The sequence below is a fragment of the Rutilus rutilus genome, assembly GCF_951802725.1.
Source record: "Rutilus rutilus genome assembly, chromosome: 5".
NCBI lineage: Eukaryota > Metazoa > Chordata > Actinopteri > Cypriniformes > Leuciscidae > Rutilus > Rutilus rutilus.
In genome coordinates, this window is record NC_140213.1 from 18,582,817 (window position 1) to 18,605,942 (window position 23,126).

The following is a 23,126-nucleotide window of genomic DNA, read 5'->3' on the forward strand; positions in this document are numbered from 1 at the left end:
GGTTTTCATTGAACTTTCTATTCATCAAAGAATCGTGAAAAAAAAGTATCACCATTTCCACCAAAATGTTAAGCAGCACAACTGTTTTCAACATTGATTATAATGAAAAATGTTACCTAATCACAAAATCAGCATATTAGAATGATTTCTGAAGGATCACAAATTAAAATCCAGCTTTGCCATCACAAGAATAGATTACATTTTAAAATATTTTAAGTTATCAGGCAGTGTATGAGCCAGAAAGGCCAGAATGAAGCACAAGATAGCCAGTAGGCCAATATAACCCAGCACTGCCCAGTACTAATATTTTTAGTTATTTTAATTTGTAATAATATTTCACAATATTACTGTTTCTTTTGTATTTGCATTTGTAATGCAGTCTTTGTGAGCATAAGACACTTCTTTCAAAAACATTAAAAAATGTTAATGTTTCCAAACTTTTGACAGGTATTGTACAACAAAATGCAAACTTTGCAAAATTGCAAATATTTACAACAAATATGCAAAACACATATTTGATAGTATCAGGGTAAATCATAGCCTTATGCTCAAATATAACTGAATATTCCAATATTATGAGTTTTGCAATTTAATACCAATATAAAAGTTTTAAAACAAGATTTTATTTCCACTCCTACTTGACCTGACTCGTGCCCTGGCCTCATTGGCTACACTCTCAATCATTCATCCATATTAATTTTGTCTATAAAATGGCAAATACATTAACAGGTAATTTGCATTTGGTAGTGGCAGTGGAGCTTAATCTTTGGGATGCTTCTCTTTCTTTATACACTCCTGCTTTTACATCAGCTTCATACAAAGGCGGGAAACACTCTATGCCGAATGATGGGAGACCCTAATTATCCACTGATTTCCAAGAATGGAGACATAACAATTGGAGCACTTTTTCCTGTTCACAGCACAGAGACACTGCCTTCATTTGAGTTTACAAATAAACCTCAGCCTTTATCATGCTCCAGGTTTGTTATTAGAGCATAATATGGATTTTTTAAGTAGAATTAAAATGCATTATAACCATACATTTATTTTATAATAGCTAATATCATAATATTATGGTATTTCAAGCATGAATATGTGAAATAAAAAAAGCTTAATGCAATCAATATTGTTCCCTTCTCCTCCTTATCTTTTTGGTAATTTAGTTACTATTTAGTCTACTTTTTAACGTTTATTTTCACAGTGTGAATCTGAGAGATTTTCGACTGGTGCAAATCATGATCTTTGCCATTGAAGAGATTAACAGAAGTGAAAATTTGCTCCCAAATGTGTCTATTGGTTATCGAATCTATGATACCTGTGGTTCAAGACTGTCTACCATTAGTGCAATTATGGGACTGATGAATGGTCAAGAATGTGGAGCAGGAGACAGGACATGGAATGGACAGTCACCTATACATGCAATCATAGGAGATTCAGAGTCTTCTGCCACAGTGGTTCTGTCCAGAACTACAGGACCTTTTAAAATTCCAGTGGTAAAGAGCAATAACATAATTGTTTAACACAATCATTGTTAACTATTTCACTGTGTCCTGTGCTTTCTTTTTCAGATAAGTCACTCTGCTTCATGTGAATGCCTCAGTAATAGGAAAGATTATCCTTCATTCTTCAGGACTACGGCTAGTGATTACCACCAGAGCAGAGCACTTGCATACATAGTCAAGCATTTAGGCTGGACTTGGGTGGGAGCTGTGAACAGCGACAATGACTATGGAAACTATGGAATGGCTATATTTCTTAAAATGGCCCAGGAAGAGGGGATTTGTGTTGAGTACTCTGTGAAATTCTATCGAACAGAGACAGAAAAACTACAAAAAATCGTACATACAATTAAAAAAAGTACTGCGAAAGTGGTTGTTGCATTTGTTTCATTTCTTGAGATGGGCTTACTTATTGATCAGCTAAGTATTCAGAACATTACAGGCCTCCAAATGATTGGTGTCAAGTCATGGATAACTTCAGAAAATTACATCACTTCAAACAGTTTTCGTGTACTGGGAGGGTCACTGGGGTTTGCATTGAGAAAAATCTATATTGAAGGGTTTTCAGAGTATGTTAGAAAACCATTCTGGGACACAGCCTTCCCATGCTCACAAACTGAGGGGAATTCTACTCAATATGCATTAAGTTGCAGAAGATATGAGAATCTACTTGTGCTGAAAAATTATAATGAAGATGTTGCTGAATACAGATATGCAAGCAATGTCTACAATGCAGTTTATGCAGTGGCTCATTCACTACACAGTTTGCTCAAGTGCAAGGAACAAGAAGGTTGTGAGAAAGGCCTGACAATAAAAGCACAGCAGGTAAAGATACAACACAGATGAATAGAAAGGTTTTATAGTGAGCAGTGTTAAAACAATATTGTACAAAACTTTCTTTTTTCATTAGGTTGTTGATGCTCTGAAAAAAGTAAATTTCACAGTAAAATTTGGAGATAATGTGTGGTTTGACACCACTGGTGCCACAGTAGCTCAATATGAAGTTGTGAACTGGCAGCAGGACTCAGATGGATCATTCCAGTTTAAACCAGTGGGATACTATGACACTTCACTACCTCCTCGCCAGCGCTTTGTGCTCAAAACTGCAAACATAATCTGGGCTGGAGGAAAGTTGGAGGTAAATAACCTGTAAAATAGTGTTTGTTTAAATTGAGAGAACACTGAATATCAAATCCTAAAAAAAAAGTAAATACTAGTATTGACCTTGATGAAAGACATAAAGATACTGAAAAAATGAAACATACTGTTATATAGGTAAATGTATTACATTTTCTAAAAAAAAACAAAAAAAAAACATCGCCTATTCTGAAAGCTCTGCACCTATTCACGGTTTAGAACAAAAAACTGTATAACTTTTTTTTTGTGTAGAAGCCAAGGTCTGTGTGCAGTGAGAGCTGTCCTCCAGGCACTAGGAAGGCTGTACAGAAAGGAAGACCTGTCTGCTGTTATGACTGTATTCCATGTGCAGAAGGAGAAATCAGTAATGAGACAGGTAATCTTCAGCCCATCTCACGCTTAAAAAGAATATTGCTTCTTTTTGTGTTTTCCCTCTAACTTTGCCGTTTCTTAGCAAAAAAGTTAAATTCAATACTTTTGTCTCAACTAGTCATCACATCTTCCTTCCCAGATTCAATTATCTGCAAGCAGTGTCCAGAAGAACACTGGTCCAATGCTGAGAAAAATGAATGTGTTTTAAAGACTGTAGAGTTTCTGTCATTCACAGACGTTATGGGTATAGTGCTAGTCTTTTTCTCACTGTTTGGAGTAGGATTAACTGCACTGATGGCTATCCTGTTTTACAGCAAGAAGGACACCCCCATAGTAAAAGCCAACAATTCAGAGCTGAGCTTCCTGCTTCTCTTCTCATTGACTCTGTGTTTCCTCTGTTCACTTACTTTCATTGGTCGGCCCACTGAGTGGTCCTGTATGTTGCGTCACACAGCGTTTGGGATCACTTTTGTCCTCTGTATCTCCTGTGTTCTGGGGAAAACAATAGTGGTGTTAATGGCCTTCAAGGCTAGACTTCCAGAAAGCAATGTAATGAAATTGTTTGGGCCTTCACAACAACGACTCAGTGTTCTTGCCTTTACAATTATACAGGTTCTTATCTGTGTTCTTTGGCTAACAATATCCCCTCCAGTTCCCTACAAAAATATGAAATATTATAAGGAAAAGATCATTCTTGAGTGCAGCTTGGGTTCTGCTATAGGATTCTGGGCAGTGCTGGGTTATATTGGCCTACTGGCTATCTTGTGCTTCATTCTGGCCTTTCTGGCTCGTACACTGCCTGATAACTTCAATGAAGCGAAATTCATCACATTCAGTATGCTCATATTCTGTGCTGTTTGGATCACGTTTATTCCAGCTTATGTCAGTTCTCCTGGAAAATTGACTGTAGCTGTGGAGATATTTGCCATTTTAGCCTCAAGCTTTGGTTTACTATTCTGCATATTTACAACTAAATGTTATATTATCCTGTATAAGCCTGAACAAAATACAAAGCAACATGTGATGGGAAAAATACCACCTAAGTCCTATTGAGAATTAAACTCTTCTCATGTTAGTGTAACTTGTTGTTTTTGTTGCTTTTTTATAATATTTTGTAAAAGATAAATATGAATAAATTACATTTTTCATCAAAACCCATTTAATCCCATTGGTCACCGTAAAGTGAACGAAAAGAAGGTTTTCATTTATAAAGCTCTAAAAATGTTACTGACTGGTATTTTAGTGCATTTCCTGCAAATAAGGAAAAAATAAAAGGGTCTCAATTAAATATGTGCAGTGTCACATGGTTAGTGCAATTTGTCACATGACCAGAGCAGTTTACTTCCTGTTTGCACCATGTGAAGATGATGGCTGCATTAAAGCTCCGAAACAAAAGGTTAGTAAAGTATGTTATCTTAACCCCGTGAGGTCGGATGACGCGGGGGTGCGTCAACTCAATGTTTACTAATTGTTTCTATTAATATCTCCACGATTGTGCAGCACACATAAATGGTTCTGATTTTGCAGTAATTGATAGATTCTCAGCTTCAACGTCCTTTTTCTCGCGAGATCGTACGTGACTCACACAGAGAGCAAGAGGGAAGACTTGCCTGTCTGCATTTTGTGTGAAACCAACCAATAGATGCGGTTGAAATCCCTAAGTACCCTCCCATCTCCTCACAGTGAGGAAAATACCAAGCTGACATGGAGAGAGAAAGAAAGAAGTATAGGAAAGTGTCAATGGTTCATTTCTGAGATAGGTGGCGGTAATGCACATATTTGTTTGCGATCCGCCGTAAAAAAAAACAAGAAAAAGAAGAAGAGAGAGAAAGAGTAAAAAAGTCAGCGAAAGAAAAAGTCAGTGAAAAAAACATGGCAAAAACATATATAAAGAAGAGGAAAAGTAAGAAGAAGATGAGGAGAGATAATGGCGAAGACATTGACATTGAAAGACGCACTTGCGGCGGTTTTGGAGAGCAGCGACGAGACTTAGGTAAAGTTGGTTTTATATTCGCACATTCGCGCTTAAAAACTGTCTTAATAACACTCTCCACAATCGATCAAAATGGGCAAATATTGTTTTAATGGCATACAAAGTTGCGACTGTTCACTGAACATTCAATGTGTGTGGTAAAGAAGATAGGGACCGTCTAAAAAGTTCTTTTTTTTTTTTTTCATTGTGTGCAAACAGACAACTACATTTTTGCAAAGTACAGATGTACCAGCAAATCTCTCTCATATTATGTGTTCTAATGCTATTGATTGTACTTTAGCAACAATAAAAAGTGCATTATAATGATTGTATTTAGGAAAGCTGCCTCACTGTACATAATGTACATAAATATTTTTAAAATAAAATTACATTAATTCACCAAAGGGATTTTTTTTTACTATCCGAAGGTTGTAGCATGTTCCTAGTGACCACACTGACTTACTACAGGTGAAATTTTGACAAAAACTCCCTTACTGTACGTACAGTTGACAAATATGTTTTTTTTTTAAATTACTGTAATTCACCCTAAGTATTTTTTCGTGTTCCAAAGGCTGTAGTGTTTTCCTACAGACCAGACTGACTTACTACAGTGAAATTTTGACAAAAAGTCCCTTACTGTACGTACAGTTGACAAATATGTTTTTTTTTTAATTACTGTAATTCACCCTAAGTATTTTTTCGTGTTCCAAAGGGTGTAGTACTTTCCTAGTGACCACACTGACTTACTACAGGTGAAGTTTTGACAATACCTCCCTTACTGTACAATTATCAAACATGTTTATGTACTGAGCATATTATTACATATGTTAATTACATATGTTTATGAAATAAACTGTAAATCACCTATAGTGTTTTTTTTTTTTTTATATATCCCAAAGGTTGTAGAACTTTCCTAGTGAAAGCACTGACTTACTACAGGTGAAATTTTGACAAAAAGTCCCTTACTGTATGTACAGTTGACAAATATGTTTATGAAAAAATTACTGTAATTCACCCTAAGTATTTTTTTGTGTTCCAAAGGCTGTAGTGTTTTCCTACAGACCAGACTGACTTACTACAGGTGAAATTTTGACAAAAAGTCCCTTACTGTACGTACAGTTGACAAATATGTTTTTTTTTAAAAATACTGTAATTCACCCTAAGTATTTTTTTGTGTTCCAAAGGCTGTAGTGTTTTCCTACAGACCAGACTGACTTACTACAGGTGAAATTTTGACAAAAAGTCCCTTACTGTACGTACAGTTGACAAATATGTTTTTTTTTATAAAATTACTGTAATTCACCCTAAGTATTTTTTCGTGTTCCAAAGGGTGTAGTGCTTTCCTAGTGACCACACTGACTTACTACAGGTGAAATTTTGACAATACCTCCCTTACTGTACAATTATCAAACATGTTTATGTACTGAGCATATTATTACATATGTTTATTACATATGTTTATGAAATAAACTGTAAATCACCTATAGTGTTTTTTTTTATATCCCAAAGGTTGTAGTACTTTCCTAGTGAAAGCACTGACTTACTACAGGTGAAATTTTGACTATAACTCCCTTACTGTACGTACAATTATCAAATAAGTTTATGAAAAAAATTACTGTAATTCACCTAAGTATTTTTTCATGTTCCAAAGGCTGTAGTGCTTTCCTAATGACCAGACTGACTTTCTACAGGTGAAATTTTGACAATACCTCCTTTACTGTACGTACAATAATTAAATATGTTTATACAAAAATTACTGCAATTCACCTAAAGTATTTTTTCATGTTCCAAAGGCTGTAGTGCTTTCATAGTGACCAGACTGAGTTACTACACGTGAAATTTTGACAATACCTCCCTTACTGTACGTACAATAATCAAATATGTTTATGAAAAAAATACTGTTATTCCCCTAAAGTATTTTTTCATGTTCCAAAGGCTGTAGTGCTTTCCTAGTGACCAGACTGAGTTACTACACTTGAAATTTTGACAATACCTCCCTTACTGTACGTACAATAATTAAATGTTTATGAAAAAATTACTGTTATTCCCCTAAAGTATTTTTTCATGTCCCAATGTAGTGCTTTCCTAGTGACCAAACTGACTTACTACATGTGAAATTTTGACAATACCTAATAATACTGTTTTACATAATAATATAATACTGTAATTTTGTTTTGTTTGTTTAAGGTTGTAGTACATTAATAGGGGCTACATTATTATTAACAGTAGTGACTGAACCTGTACGCATTGGTGCAGCAAATCTGACAGATAATGAACAGCAAGATCATGGAGGCATTCAAGATACTGTACAGTGCACTGTTTTATTTCTATTATCTTTCTAATTGTTCATGAAATACCACTGGGATTATACATAAAAGTTGTAATTAATTCCTTGTGGTTAGAGTAATATTTCAATTTCACCTCTTCAAAATGTTGCTGTTGTTGATCCTCTCTTGGTTTAAGTTGTTCTTATATTATCATAAACCCTTTAACTGATTGTTTTGTCAAGTACTTTTTACTTTACTATATTTTCGTTTAGTGAAGTGACTTAAAAGTTTAAGTAAAACAAATGTGTGTGTTTGAATAAAATTTTTTCAAATGTTTTCAGTCAGGACTACTTTGGGTAAACAAAAATATTTAAGCAATTGAACATGTTATTTAATATTTATTCATTGCATTATGTAATTGGTTAACACACATAACTATAACTGTTAGTGGTTTGTTACATAATTAATCCTTGTCATGTTTACCAATGTGAACAGTGCCAAAGATGGTACCCAATGTATGCTGCATTGGACTATCAACAGACAAGCTACCTGGAAAAGATGCCCAATGGTTGTGCTCACTGTGTACCTTAAACAGTGGAACATCATTAAAGAATATCTGCTGAAACTTCTGCTTTATTGTCCTTGTTTCAATATGGATTACCACTGTATATCTGTATTTTGGGACTTACAGTTAAAGACCCAAGGACCAGATAGGATTTATTAAGACCAGGCGTTAGAAGTGCAGTCAATTTAAGACAAGAGTCAGAATTATAATAAATTAAGGAAATTTTACTGAAGATAGTTTGCAGTTTCATCAGGCAGAAGTCAGCTTCAAGAATCACAAGGAGTGATTACTCCAGTGATCAAAAGTAGGCTACTTCCCCTTACATTTACAAAAATTAAATTACAAAAATTACAGCAATTATACCCTTCACCAAGGTCTAAGCTTTGTCATTGCTTCAGGTTGAATGATTCTGATTGGCTAATAAATAAGCACACTTTTTCTACACATAGATAGACTGAAGCATATCTCCATCAATTATGCGGCTGACATTCGGACCCTGAATTTAGGCACGTCGTGACCTTCCACACTTGTAGTGATTGTAATGAATAGTAATTGGACCAATTTTTTAGTCTGTAGGACCAACTCTATAGCGCCAGTTCAAAAATTCCACATTAAAAGGGTTATAGCTTTTGAACCCTTTGATGTAGATGTGAATGTAAATAGATGTAAAATGAAACTTAGTACACCTGATTCCACTCATTATGGTAATCACAATCAATATCTTACAATAAGACTCTGCCCATTACAGTAGTGGCCATTTTGAAAAGTACAGTGTTCAATTTTTTGTGCTACTCCTCATTCAAATTTTGTTAAATTTTTACGAAAATTGGCTCAGATGATCTTTGGACCGAGTCACAGAGAAGTGACTGAACAGATTTTTGATTTTTGCTACCGTTCCCGATATATTTTTCTCCAAATTTGACCTGTATTTGTTGCCTTATGGTAGTTAGCTTAGCATGCTAATTGGTTAGCATGAACCATGAACCATTCCGGTTGTGGGTTTGAATGCTGTGTGGCACATTCCCAGATCGCAAGAGGTATTGTGGCCTTAAGTGGTGGAAAAGTTGCTTCTGTTCCAGACATGGTGCCTATATGTGAACGAACTCGATAAATACAACATGCAGCAAATTTATACAAAAATTATTCATTTTAAATTGCTTCTCACTTGAACTATTGGACCTTCTTCATCTTGCCAAAAACACAACTTCCCAGTGGCGCAATGATATGAGTGACAGGTATCTGACCCAGAGATAATGGGTTCGAGCCCCACGTGGCATGATTTAAAAAAATTGTGTGTAATGTTGTGTCATGTCGATTCCTTTATTATTCAACGTTGTACTAATCTTTCTTCCTCTTGGATTAATGTATGTCTTGTTCATTCTATGTTCATTCTCATCTGAACTTCTGTCCATTTTGAGTTCATTTTCACCTATACTTCTAAACCAGCTCTTTTTTCTTCAATTTCTGCTGTTTTTACTTTTCCTGCTTTGCTACTGCTTCAGGGGCTTGGCCCCGTATCGCTGCTTGCAGCTATATTTCCACTTGTTCCTTAACCTGTAACCAAGAATACTAACACACACAGACACAGTTTCTTCAAGATTGGATTTGGTGAGGAGGAGAGTCTTCTCAAAACATTAAGATAATGTTCTTTCTCTCAAGGAGAGGATACTTTAAATCTAACTGTAAAGTAAAGACTTTAACTAAGAAATGGTCTCTCAACTATAGGTTTCAATGACTCCTGAGACCATTGCTATCAGGGTAGCCTAGAAAAGCAGATGGATGTAGTGACACCTGTTAAAGAAGTCCATATTTCATCTCTGGAAGCCAGGCTAAATGAGCAAGCACTGTTACTGCATTCCTGGCATGGGCCAGACCCTTACGTTACACCTCAGATATCAAATACAGACATTTAAAGGATACATGAAATAACATTTTCGATAATCACACTGGTAATTTCTATAACAAAGTAAAATCTCATAAGCCTAGAGAAGTCATTCAACTCATTTGATGTATAGAAGGAAACCTATTGATTAATACCTTGATTATAATCACTCATTAGATATACATTGAAGCAGCAGTGTGTTCCAGAATCCACTTCTTCAGGACTTCATAACAAAAACTTAACTTGAATCATTACAATAAGGGTGTTGCTTATTTCTAACGTTGAAAATATGATTAACCTAAAATATCTGCATTTTTTTAATCAATGAAAGAATTGTGTTGTACAAGGAACAGCAGTTCTAATACATACTTTTACCTAATACATTTATCAAAGTTAATTGAGTGATCACTAGGAACATACTATAACCATTGGAACATGAAAAAAGGAGAAATTACAGTATTGTTTTAATAATAATATGTTTGTACTATACTTACAGTAAGGGAGGTATTGTCAAAATTTCACCTGTAGTAAGTCAGTGTGGTCACTAGGAAAGCACTACACCCTTTGGAACAGAAAAAAATACTTCAGGTGAATTACTGTATTTTTTTCTTAAACTTATTTGTTTATTGTACGTACAGTAAAGGAGGTATTGTCAAAATTCCACCTGTAGTAAGTCAGTCTGGTCAATAGGAAAGCACTACATTTGGAACATGAAAAAAATCCCTTTGGTGAATTACTGTAACTTTTACATTAAACATAATTGCGTACTGTATGTACAGTAGCCTACACAAAAGTACACTAAAGCAGTCTAGGTGAATATCAAACCTGAAAATATGTTTACCCTGGTTGGCAACTGGGTTTTTTTTTTTTTTTTTACTTGACTATGTTCATGGTGCTGTCCACGTTTGTGGTACTGAGGTCCTACATGATCAAGTCTGCAACTTGGGTAAAGTTGGTTTTATATTTGCATATTCGCGGAGTTCCGCGTTCAATATCTCGTGAGCTGAATATTGTTACTACACAAATAACATTGTTTTAATATTTAAATCTTCCTCAAAACGAGCTTTCCTTCGGGTTTGCACTTTGCAGATGGTCCCTTCTTAGCAGCCTGCGCATAGAGATCAATGTATTTTGTCCAGTGCGAAGGAAAGATCGTTTTGAGGAAAATTATGTTGTAGCTTCTGGTGTTTTATCTGTAGTTATATGTGATAGGTGTTTTCTGTAGCAACAACGTTTAGTTCACGAGTTATTGAACGCGGAAGTCCGCGAATGTGCGAATATCGAATATAAAACCAACTTTACCTAAGTAGCGACGAGGATGAAAGGCGAGTTTCCGAACCTGATGGATTTTCTTCTGATGAAGATGAGGATTATGATCACAGAAGAGATCCAGTTGAAGACGGGTAAGCGTATTTATTTGATAAAAACCTTGTTCGCATGGTGCACTTTGTGCTAGGCTAACTGTGACCATCTTGGCTAAAATAAGCTGCGCTGCGCTGTGCTGCTTTGTGTGTCTGAACTTTGACAAACTGACTGCGCCTTTAGCAAAGTGTTTACTTTATGTAAAAGTTATTTTCTTGTGTAAAACTGGGGTACACTTACAAATAGTAACGTTGTAGGCATGTAGGCTGTTCTTGGTGGTCTCCTTTTGATAACTAATGTAATATTTCTTCACCTCAATTCACAATTTGAATAACATTATCTCTTGTAGTGATGAATCGATATGTTTTGGCCATTGACTATTTTATCATATTGTTTATACTTGTATAGATGTGGCTTGATCTTTCATATCATTTTATTTATTTATGTTTAGTAGGCCTATATTTATACTGAATGTAAAATTGTAAATCTCTGTAGAGTTTTGAAATGGAAGAGACAGTATTCCCACATCTCATTCAGGTGTTATTTGCTGTGATTTGGGGTGGACAGGACAGCTAGCACATGTGATAAATTGGAATAGATAAAGAGAAGATTAGCTGAAGGATATGTCAAATCCTCACACATCCTCCACATTCTTGTTAGGTGTAGATTGATGTGTGTGTGTGTGTGTGTGTGTGAGTGGGATCTGGAATGAAGACAAGAAAGGAGGTGTAAACTTTATTTCAATGAAATTGATAATGCAAGTCCTAACTTATTTGTTTTTGTGTTTTTTTCAGAGAGGATTCACAGCTACCAGGGCCCAGTGTAACACAGGCAGCCTCACCTGTGCCTGCCACCAGGTCACCACCAGCCCCTACACCGCAGTCATCATCACCAGCACGGCCAGCCAAGAGGTCCCGTACCCCCCAGCATCAACCAGCACCCCCACCTACACAGCAACCATCATCACCAACCCGGCCAGCCAAGAGGTCCCGTAACCCCCAGCATCAACCAGCACCCCCACCTACACAACAACCATCATCACCAACCCGGCCAGCCAAGAGGTCCCGTACCCCCCAGCATCAACCAGCCTACCTACACAGCACCACCTACACAGCAGCCAGCTCCACTGTCTTGGAAGACAGAAAAAGACCCAGACATCGCTCCCCCTGTCTCTAGGTTTCAACCAGCTTGAACACCAGGGCCACAGCTCACTTCCACATTGATTGATTGATAGCACTTTATTGTCCCTGTACACGGAAATTTGTCTTGCAATACAAGCTCCAACAATTACAACACAACAACCTATAAAAAGCTAAAAACATAGAAGCATCAGTAACAACATAAATAGTTACTTAATTAATATGATGGGGGGCCCTGCCCTACAAAAGTGGTCTTCAATAGCCATAAAAATATAGATGAAAGTGAAAGTTGGTGGGAATTATCACTTCTTTACTCTCCCGTATTGATTCAGCAGAGATATTGACAGAGGAACAAACGAGTGTTTATATTTGTTCTTTCTGCATTCTGGGACCTTACAGCGCCTCCCGGAGGGCAGGAGTTGACACTCCCGCTGCAACACATGGGAAGAGTCCTGGGAGATTTTGTCAGCCAGTCTGACGGTGTGCAGTACATGGCTTTCAATGAATGCATTCTCCACTGAGTGTCCCACCAATTTGGAACAAATTCCCAGGAGCCGTAGAATCCAGGCCTTCAGATGAGCTGAAAGACCCCCAAACCACACTGCGCCTCCATACTGTAGAATTCTTTGAATTGATGACACAAAGAAAAGAGACAGGATTTCACTGCTCACTCCTTAAAAAATAAATTATCTGCTGTACTTTGCTGCAGATATAGTCTACATGATCAGTCCAGGAATGATCACTATCCACATACACTCCGAGATATTTGAACGATGATTTTTGTTTTATGGTTTGATTGTGAATGATTATTGGTGTAATGTGGCACTCATGAGAGGTGACTCATATACACCCCTCGACCTCTTCAAACTTTTCTTCCCTGTACAAACCATACAAACACTGTGCCAAAACACAAACAAGCAGGCTGCTAAACAAATGGCACAGGGAAAGAAATATAAATGGTTAGATGTGAACATAGGGGAGTTTTACAAGTACATTGGACTGCTTCTGTACATGGCCATGGTGAAACTCGACAGCATTGCAGATTACTGGAGACAGAATCACTTCTTTTCTTTGCCACTTCCAGTACAGATCATGCCACGGGACAGATACAGAGCACTTTCTTGGAACTTTCACCTTAGCGGCCCTGAAGAGGATGTCCAGAACGACAAAAAAAAGGGCACAGCCGACCATGACAAACTTTTCAGACTGAAACCCCTGATGAACACCATCAAAAATGCCTGCAAGTCATTTTATCATCCTCACAGAGATGTGGCTGTGGATGAAAGAATGGTTGCATCAAAGGCCAAAACTGGGATGACGCAGCACATGAATAAAGCACCGATAAAGTGGGGATTCAAGTTGTTTGTCTTGGCAGACTCACGGAATGGCTATACAGTGGACTTTTCCGTTTACACCGGCAAAAGTGACATCCCCTCTGGACATGGCCTTTCCTATGATGTTGTGATGTCCCTGGTACAACCAGGTTACCTTGGCACGGGCTACCACATTTACATGGACAATTTTTATTCTCGCCCCAAGCTCTTCAGGGCAAAAATTTGCTGCCTGTGGGACCTACAGGGAGAACCGCAAGGACTGCCCTCGGACAACAAATAACGCCCTCACAAAGAAATCAGAAAGAGGCTCCATAAGATGGATCCGGGACGGCCCCCTCATCTATGTGAAATGGATGGACATGAGGGAAGTATCAGTCTCCTCCACACTTCACACAGCACTCTCTGGTAACGCTGTGCAGAGGAGGGTGAAACAACAAGATGGCTCTTGGACAAAGACATCAATCTCCTGTCCCACACCAGTTATGGAGTACAATGAACACATGGGGGGAGTTGATCATTCAGACCAGCTCATTCAGTATTACTCTGCACAACACAAAACAATGCGCTGGTACAGACACCTGTTTTACCATTTTCTGGACATTGCCACCACCAACAGCTACATCCTCCACAAGGAACTCTGTCTGGCCCAGCAAACAACACCCATGACACACAGAGCTTTCATGGAGGAGCTGACTGTTGAACTCTGTGGTAAGCCTCTCCACACTGTTCCAGTCCCGGTACTTGCAGGTCATATTCCTGTGCCAATTGCCGTTCATGCAGCAGATTCTTGCACAAAAGCCACCACAGGTCGCAGCAGGTGTGAGCATTGCCAAAGCCAAGGCCAGAGAAAGGACACACTGTTACAGTGAAATACCATATATGGTATGTATCCTGTGGTGACGTTGTTGGTCCCGGTTTGCGGGCAGTTGTAATGGCGCACGCTAAATAAAGAGGCATATGGACTCTGCTCCTGGTTGTTTATTACGTACAGCAAACATGGTGTCTGAAGTGAACACTAGATCCTGAACATGGCTTTAAACAGCATTCCTGCCCCCAAGGGCATGCGGATGTCAGGGGACATATCCAAAAATTTTGACAATTTCAGAGCAGAATTCGAGGACTATGAACTAGCTACAGGGCTTATCGAGAAGCCCAAAGAGGTGAGAGCGGCCGCGCTGCGGCGATTAATGGGTAATGAATGTCGGCATATCACATAATATTGTGTTGAGCGAGGAACAAACGAAGGACCCGAAAGCCATACTGGATGCGTTGGGGGACTACTTTAAGCCTGCGAAAAATGTGATTTACGAAAGGTATATGTTCGGTTGTTGCAAGCAGGAGGTGGACGAACCTATAGACAGTTTTCTCACGAGGCTGCGGGAACGAGCATCAACCTGTGAATACAGGGAGCTCAAAGACGAAATGATTCATGATAGACTTGTCTTGGACATTGACAATGAGAACACCAGGCGGCGCTTGTTGTGTGAACGTCAGCTGACTTTGTCACAGTCTGTCGAAATATGCCGACTGGCAGAAGCGACGGAACAACGTGTAAAAGCTATCGACAACACAGTCAGTGACACTGTGAATATGGCACAAGCACAAAGGCTGAAACGTAGGGATGGTGAAGTGATTAACGAGCAAATGCTCAGAACGGTGAACTGCAAGTATTGTGGGGGTGGTCACAAGAAAGGCAGAGATCAGTGTCCCGCATATGGAAAGACTTGTCGATCATGTGGTGTATTGAATCATTTCGCTAAGGTTTGTAGAGCCCGTCAGAGAGCCGACAGGTCCGACAGAGTGAATGTAATGATGGATGATGGTCAGGATGAGCAAGGGCCCTACAGCGAGGGTCGACTGTTTGCGGCTGAGGAATGCATTGACACAGTAAAGTCCCCAGATCCAAGATGGTTCGTTAACCTGACGCTTAATAAAAGAAAGCAGGCCTGTCAGCTAGATACGGGAGCAACTTGTAACATTATGAGCCGTATAACCAAAGAGAAACTGGATCCAGAAAGCCCCCTGCATCCGAGCACAACAAGACTCAAATTGTATTCTGGTGCCACAATGCTTTCCCTGGGGCGATTTCACACAGAATGCACTGTAAAGAGTACCAAACACAAGCTAGTTTTTGAAGTGGTCGAAGCCGATCAAGAGCCATTACTCTCGGGTGACACATGTGAGTGGCTGGGACTCATGAAATTTACCATCCCAGAAGAGCTTCATAGACTGATTTAATTGAATTGAAGTATCTTTAATGTCCCCTAGGGGCAATTTTGTTCACAAAAAATAGCCAACACATACACATCCACACAAAAACACATAAAACCATAAAATAATAAATAGATAAAAAATAAAAAACACACACACACACATGTACCTATAGCTTGTTGAGAAACCCAACAGCTAATGGTACAAATGATCTCAGATATCTGTTGGACCTGGCACGTTTTCGATAGGTATACCTCCTTCCTGATGGTAGGAGGCAAAACTCATTGTGTAGTGGGTGAATGATATTAGCCAAAATGGCCATTGCCCTCTGTGTAGCTCTGGCCTCGTACATGTACTCAATGCTGTTAAGATCAGTGCCAATTACTTTCCTACATATGCTTACAGTTTTTCCCAATCTGTTTTTGTTAGTTACACTCAAATTGCCGGACCAACAGATCATAGCAAAAGTTAAAATTGACTCAACAAAGGATGAATAAAAAGCTTTCAGAAGGGATCTATCAACATTAAACCCATTCAGCTTTCTTAAGAAAAAAAGTCTCTGATTAGCTTTTTTACATATATAATCTGTATTGGTGTCAAAGTTCAATTTATCATCTAAAATGGTGCCCAAGTACTTGTATTGGCTTACCACATCTACCATTATGCCATTAATCAAAGTTGGAGCTGTGGTTGGAGGATTACGGCAAAAGTCAATACACATATCTTTGGTCTTAGAGACGTTGAGGTGGAGATATGAGTCCTTGCACCATGAAATAAAATTGTCCAAAACTGGTCCATGGCCCTCCTCATGATCTTGCAGAAGACTAATTATCACAGAATCATCAGCATACTTAATGATATGCCTCGATTCAAACATACTCTGACAGTCATTGGTGTAAAGCACAAAAAAGAGTGGTGACAAAACACACCCTTGAGGTGACCCTGTTGAACACATTGTTCATAACATGTTATTGCATAACATACTGTTAAGAAACAGAGCACAGTTTTTAAGCAATCGGCCGCTGATGTGGTCAGGCCCCTGGCTCTTCCTTATCTTTTTTTTATGTATATCATTCTGTTGAAAAGCTATTTTTTTCTTATTAAGAACATGCTTAAGTGATCTGCTCACCCAAGGTTTATTATTGGGATATAATGTAATCGTCTTTGTGGGAATAATCATTTGCTCACAAAATCTGATGTAGCTTGTCACAGTGAAAGTTAATTCGTCTAGATCAGTGCATGAGTCCTTAAAGACGTCCCAATTGGTACTATGAAAGCAGCCATTCAATTCTTTAATAGCGGCATCTGTCCATACAGAGACCTCTTTACGCTCAACTTTCCCTCTCTTGAGGGCTGTTTGATAGACCGGGGCCAGAAAGACACAGCTATGGTCAGAAGACCCCAAAGGTGGCATTGCGTAAGATTTATAGGCATCTTTAACTGTACCATAGCACATATCTAAGATTTTTCCATGTCTAGTAGGACAGCTTACATATTGATAAAAGTGCCTGAGATGTTTCTTAAGACTGCACGTATTAAAATCACCAAGTATAAAATGCGGAGCATCAGGGGAAATATTTTGTAAACGGTGAACAAGTTTGGTGATTTCAGCTGCCCCATCTGTCAAATTAGCTCTTGGGTGGATATAGACTAGTGTAATAAAAAATTTAGGAATTTCTCGTGGCAAATAAAACGGACGCAGTGAGATAGATAAAAGTCCGATATGTGGGCTGCAGATAGATTCCCTTACTATGATAGTTTTGCACCAGCGGGGGTTGACGTACAGACACACGCCCCCTCCTTGTGTTTTGCCAGTCAGCTGTGCGTCTCTATCTAACCGAATAGGCTGGCCAAAGCCATCAATTTCAAGATCCTGGCCCAAGTCATGTTCTTTTAACCAAGTCTCAGTCAAAGCTATAACACAAGCATTCTTAAACTCCGGTATAAATTTAACATTTGCCTGCAGTTCGTCCACTTTGTTCCTTAATGATTGCACGTTTCCAAGGATGACCGAGGGAAGTGGCAGGCGGCGCAATCCAACTCTGCGTAGCCTCCGTCGCACTCCTCCCCTCCGGCCACGCTTTCTCACCCGACCCACTGCTGTCACCCGCAATCCGGCAACAGGCCCACGCCGTCTTCCACATGCTCCACTACCTCGTCCGCGGATCCTCACCCCCAGCTCCGTTTGTCGATCGAGGCAAGCAGACCCACACCTGCGAATCTCTGGTGGAATTTCATCGCAAAGAGTCCGTGGGGCTGAACCATTGCATTGGATGAGGAAATCCCGACTGTACTGCAGTCTCCGAGACGAGTTGGTTTGACGATGGTTCACAACAATCCCAAGAGTAAGCATGCTCATAAGCAACGTGTTGAACAAATCCATGTTAATTACTACTATTGTGATATTCTTATATTCCCGCAGTTATGACAGACGAGATACAAACAAAAGAAACACAACAAATACGGACACACGCGGCTACTGCTGTATGTCGCCACCGGAAGGCAGTGCCAATGACATCCATGACACTGAACTGAAAGATTGCATACTCCGACATACCTCTCACAAAGCAACAGTTAACTGACAATTTCAAAGACGTGTTTAATGACCCAGTCGAGTCAGTCCCAGGAGAGGTCCGCTTTGTGCTCGACAGCAGCGTGTTGCCTGTGCAATGCGCACCACGGAACGTGCCGGTGGCCTTGAAAGCCAGAGTAAAAGAACAGCTGGATAAGTACATGAGAGACGAACACATCACAAATGTCACGGAACCCACACCATGGATCAGTAACATGGTAGTCATAGCCAAGCCAGACAAAGTAAGAATATGCATAGACCCAAAACACCTTAATCAAGCACTGCAAAGATCGCACTACCACATGCCAACACTGGAAGACGTTCTGTATAAGCTACCCAAAGCACGTCTGTCACTGCATGAAAAGAGGTGTATCCGGACCAGTATACTCCTGTATACACTGCTGGAATTCGGAAGAATCCGGGAGTATACTGGCCGGATAGCTCAAATTCCATGGGTCTGTATATATCCGTATACATCCGAAATGATACCAAATCGGATGTATGTTGTGGACGTATACTCCCGTGCTACAGCCATTTGTTGCCATGGCAAGTAATCCCTCAAAGGTTTTTTCAAGAGAACATTTTCACACCTTTGTGCACCTTTTGGCCTTCCCCCCTATTGGTCCTTTTCTTTTAAAACCACTCCCATTACCCAGACCACTATTGGAGGACAGGATACATTGAAAACCCAGGAAAGTGATTTGATTGGTTACTTTTAGAACATAACCCACCCTAGGCCTTTTCGCACAGTGATTTGATTGGTTATAGGCCAGCTATGCAGATATTGCTCAGTATACACTAAACCCCCCTTACCCCAATTTTAATACATTCAAATATAATTTTAAAAACACACACAAAGAACAATGAGAAAGTCTGACATTTTTATTAAGGTAAATAAAACATTACAAAGAGCATTATAAACAAGCATTAAAAAGGAATGGGGGAACAAAAATATTTGAGGGGATGAAAATTTAAAGGAACAAAAACAAATATAACATGAACATTATAAACATACATTAAAATGAATGGGGAAAAAGAAATGTTAACAAAGGTGTAAAGGAATAAAATACAAAACGTGGAGATCAGCAACATGCACATCAAAAAGGAACAAATATACAAAGTATACAATATAAAACAATTTAAAATCAATAAATAAATATAGAAATTAAAGTGTATATATGTAAATATTAATTTTTTCAAACTGCCATGATGCACTGGTGGTGTGACGTAGCGTGGGTCAGCCTCTAGTCTGGTTTGTAGTACCTGGCAGAGAGCAGATAACTCTGTGGTTCTGTTTGGTGGAGACCTCAGCATCCACACTGGCCTTCCATCAACAATAGCATCTTCATCAGACATCAGTTCTATTGTTGCAGTCTTCCACAGTTCCCTTTATGTGTTGGGTTTGTACAACACTGGACATGGTCTCCAGCAACTGCAAAACATGACAGTAATTTAACCACTAAAACACAGAGAGGAGGACAGTTACATTCTGAAGAAGAAAAAAACAACAACTGCTTAACCAGTTTCTTAACTTACCCGTCTCTTTCTTTGACGGTTCTTTGCAGTGTTCTTCATAGTGTTTCTTTTCTTGGCCTTTTCAGGCTGAGCCAAAGAATACTTCCTCCGCAAAGTCTCAAAATACGTCTTGCAACCTGTTAAATAAATCATAAATAAATGTAATGCCAATAAAACTAAGTAAAACAGAGGACATTAAAATGATTACAACATCTTTAAGATTACCTTTTGCACATTCAGGGTCAACGTCTGTAAAAGTTGTCCTTAATTCTTTGAAGAGATAAGTGGTCACAGCCAGGTTATGTGATGAATTTATTCTGGGGGAAAAAGTTGCAGGCATCATTAATGAAATTCAGTTTTAGTATTTCAAATCCATATAGTGGTAGATTAAACTAACATTTACAGTATACAATACGCAGTCTTACCCGGTTTGTGGATCGTATTTGTGTGGGTTGTTCTCTGAATTATGGAGGCGCTTTACGGGTTCCTGTAAAGTTTGAAATTAAAAAGCGTTTAAATGGATTCACAATCTGCAAGAACCTCAAAAGTGAATTTTCAGTTTGAATAAGTTGGCCATCACAGTAAACATAAGAGACAAAACATATCAGTTCATAAGTCTTTAAGATGTCACTCAGCGCCTCTGATATCTTACCGGTTCGTGCCGCCTTCTGCCTATACAAGGCCACCAGTGCAGGTGTGTGCTGGTCAAGCACAGCATAGAACTGGTTCCGTATGTTGACGTTTGTGATGCGTTGGAACTCAGCACAAAGCTACAAAAACAAACAAAAATAATTATATAAAAAGACTAATACTCGATTTGCAACAGAAAACACATTTGTGAGGCAACATGTTCCGTTAAAATACATTGTTGAGCAACATGGTCACATGCAAAGTGATAGTTCTTACACACAGTGAATAGTGGCATTTGCTGTTCCATTTGAATGTGATACATATTAAAAATTTGGCAGTGAAATATGTGTGAAGAGTGGCAGAAAAGAGAAGTGAGTCTGTTTTACCTGTGATTCAATCCGAAGAGCCGGCCATTTCCCCAAGAAGTCCTTCACCTGCACAGATAAAACAATCAATATGAAACCAGTCAAATTATGCAATCAACCTCTTTAATGACAAATTAATGATACAGAATTTCAAGTGAATGTAACTTACCGATAAAGTTGCTCTCTGGTGACAATGTAGGTCTGCACATGCACACAAAAACAGACAGCAAGAGATTTAATTTTTAAGAGACGTTTGATTGATGCTAATGAATTAGACTCCAAATAAAAGAAATGGTGAAAAATAGTTACAGACTAAATTAACATTTGAGTCACCTTGATTTTGGGGATGCTCACTGCACTCCTTCCACTTAAACCTATAATGAAAAGACGTTTGTAAAGGGTTTAATAAAAACTTGCATAGTTCATTCGGTAACTATTATGTCCATAACCTTAACTTTGTTTGAGTAAAAGTTAACGTAACTGCTAACGTTAGCCACTAGCTCATTTGGGTGCATCAGCATGTAGATAACATCACATTGAACTTGCCAGAGCAGGGCGCTTAACACAAACAGCAGCAACACACTCAAAAACAGAAGGACTATCGCTTGCTGAAAAGAGTTATTGACTAACGTTAACATTATTGCCCTGCCACGACATTAACAGTACACAGGATATTATCTGTAACTAGCAGGCGGACTGACGGCAATCGCGCCCGCGGCACCGCGCTTGCAACTTAAAAATAGCCTCGTCTAAGTCAAATATCACGTGTAATATGATATTCTTACAATATTACAACAAGCAAAGTAGTTTTGAAGTGTTTTGGTTTACTTACAAGTTGTTTCATTCTTGATACACGTCGCTCAAGAGGGTAGCCATCTTGGACAGATTTTTCAGGTAACGTCAGCTGCACGTCATGACGTCATATCACGTGATCGACAGTACACTTTAAAATAGTGAGTAAACCAGCGGTGTTCACTCAGAAACGCTGAGGCACACAAACATAAAAATACATAGGCTATTTGTTCATAGACATTAATAGTTAAGGTGGATTAAATCAGCAAGAGATTTTAACTGTAGTGACCTCGGTCTTCAATTCAGTGGAGTAGAAAAGCTCAGGTTCCTTCTACCTTTTTAATAAATATCAAGTCACCTTTATTTATACAGTGCTTTTTACAATACAGATTGTTTCAAAGTAGCTTTACAGAGATAACAGGAAAGTAATGCAAGACAGTTTGTTTCCAGAAGAAAATAGCTTCACAGTCCAGCTTAAGTCAGTTCAGTGGTGATTCATTTTGTTGTATAAATAAATAAATAAATTTAAATGTGGATATATAGCCACTTTGGAGAAAACCGTGATGTCATCGTCCAGCTCAGCTCAGATCTCATATAATAGTGTCAACGCAGGCAGATCAATAATATTTTTGAATATTAAATTAAATTTCCCCAACTAAGCAAGCTAAAAGCCAATTGTAAAAAAGGTGACAATTGTTGTTGTCTGCAATTTGTAAAACTTCACAATAAAATTTGAGATATTCTGAAATGTTTGGTTCATTTTTCTTTATTTGTTCCATTAAATTTATTGCTGGGAAAAAAATTAATCGCGATTAATCGCATCCAAAATAAAAGTTTGTGTTTGCATAATATATGTACTGTATATAATTATTTTGTATATATAAATACACACATATGCATGTATATATTTAAGATTTTTTTTTTTTTTTTTTTATTAAATTATTTATATTTATATATAATATAAATTGTGTATAAATGTATATACAGTATATACATGCAGATATTTCTTAAATAAATACATGCATATGTGTGTATTTACAGAATAATTATACACAGTACACACACATATATTATGCAAACACAAACTTTTATTTTGGATGCGATTAATTTTTTCCCAGCACTAATTAAATTCCTTTGTTTATTTCATTAAATATTCAGATGTTTTTGTGAACGTATATGTTCAGACTGGGTGTTTATTTTGTCCTGTTTTTATAAAAAATATTTGATTAAGATACTTTTTTTCATGCAGTGGTTTTAAGGCCCTGACACAGGCGACGTGAGCCAACCCTAGAGTCGGCTTTAGTCATTGCTAGTTCTTTGACGTCGGTTTTGTGTTTCAGGTCCTTAAGAATTTATTTATTTTTCTGTACAAAAAGCTTGTTTGCTTTAGCCTATAGTAATCCAGAGATAATTCTCAACCCTGAAGTCCTCCCTGGCCACCCCTCCCTCTGAGAACAGCCAGCACCTTTAGTGTCAGTCATTAACATATGAAAGGTCTTCACACCTAACAGT

General features: G+C 38.3%; 2 protein-coding genes across 2 annotated transcripts; one reads left to right on the forward strand and one right to left on the reverse strand.

Annotated features, from left to right (window-relative positions):
* Nucleotides 1-771: 771 nt before the first annotated feature.
* Nucleotides 772-4,061, forward strand: LOC311290440 (extracellular calcium-sensing receptor-like; the record flags this gene model as incomplete). The annotated part of the gene is made up of 6 exons (XM_084408915.1): nucleotides 772-980; nucleotides 1,202-1,493; nucleotides 1,569-2,324; nucleotides 2,410-2,637; nucleotides 2,889-3,012; nucleotides 3,148-4,061. The coding sequence occupies 6 exons, from the start codon at nucleotides 772-774 to the stop codon at nucleotides 4,059-4,061; spliced, it is 2,523 nt and encodes an 840-aa protein (XP_084265041.1).
* A 15,119-nt stretch (nucleotides 4,062-19,180) lies between these two features.
* LOC311290981 (uncharacterized protein) lies at nucleotides 19,181-21,808 on the reverse strand. Its single transcript, XM_084409794.1, has 9 exons — nucleotides 21,655-21,808; nucleotides 21,156-21,196; nucleotides 20,992-21,023; nucleotides 20,844-20,891; nucleotides 20,480-20,597; nucleotides 20,253-20,314; nucleotides 20,053-20,144; nucleotides 19,849-19,964; nucleotides 19,181-19,744 (listed from the first exon to the last, which is right to left on the reverse strand). Exons 5-9 carry the CDS (start codon nucleotides 20,543-20,545, stop codon nucleotides 19,661-19,663), a joined length of 420 nt encoding a protein of 139 aa, XP_084265920.1. The 5' UTR covers nucleotides 20,546-20,597; nucleotides 20,844-20,891; nucleotides 20,992-21,023; nucleotides 21,156-21,196; nucleotides 21,655-21,808; the 3' UTR covers nucleotides 19,181-19,660.
* Nucleotides 21,809-23,126: the final 1,318 nt, after the last annotated feature.

Bases quoted from the DNA above. Each gene is read 5' to 3' on its own strand.
- LOC311290981 (XM_084409794.1), bottom strand. From the start codon at position 20,545: ATGCTGTGCTTGACCAGCACACACCTGCACTGGTGGCCTTGTATAGGC. The intron at 20,145-20,252 runs GTAAGACTGCGT...TTTTTCCCCCAG, and splicing joins AAATACGATCCACAAACCGG to AATAAATTCATCACATAACC. The intron at 19,965-20,052 runs GTAATCTTAAAG...TTTATTTAACAG, and splicing joins TGACCCTGAATGTGCAAAAG to GTTGCAAGACGTATTTTGAG.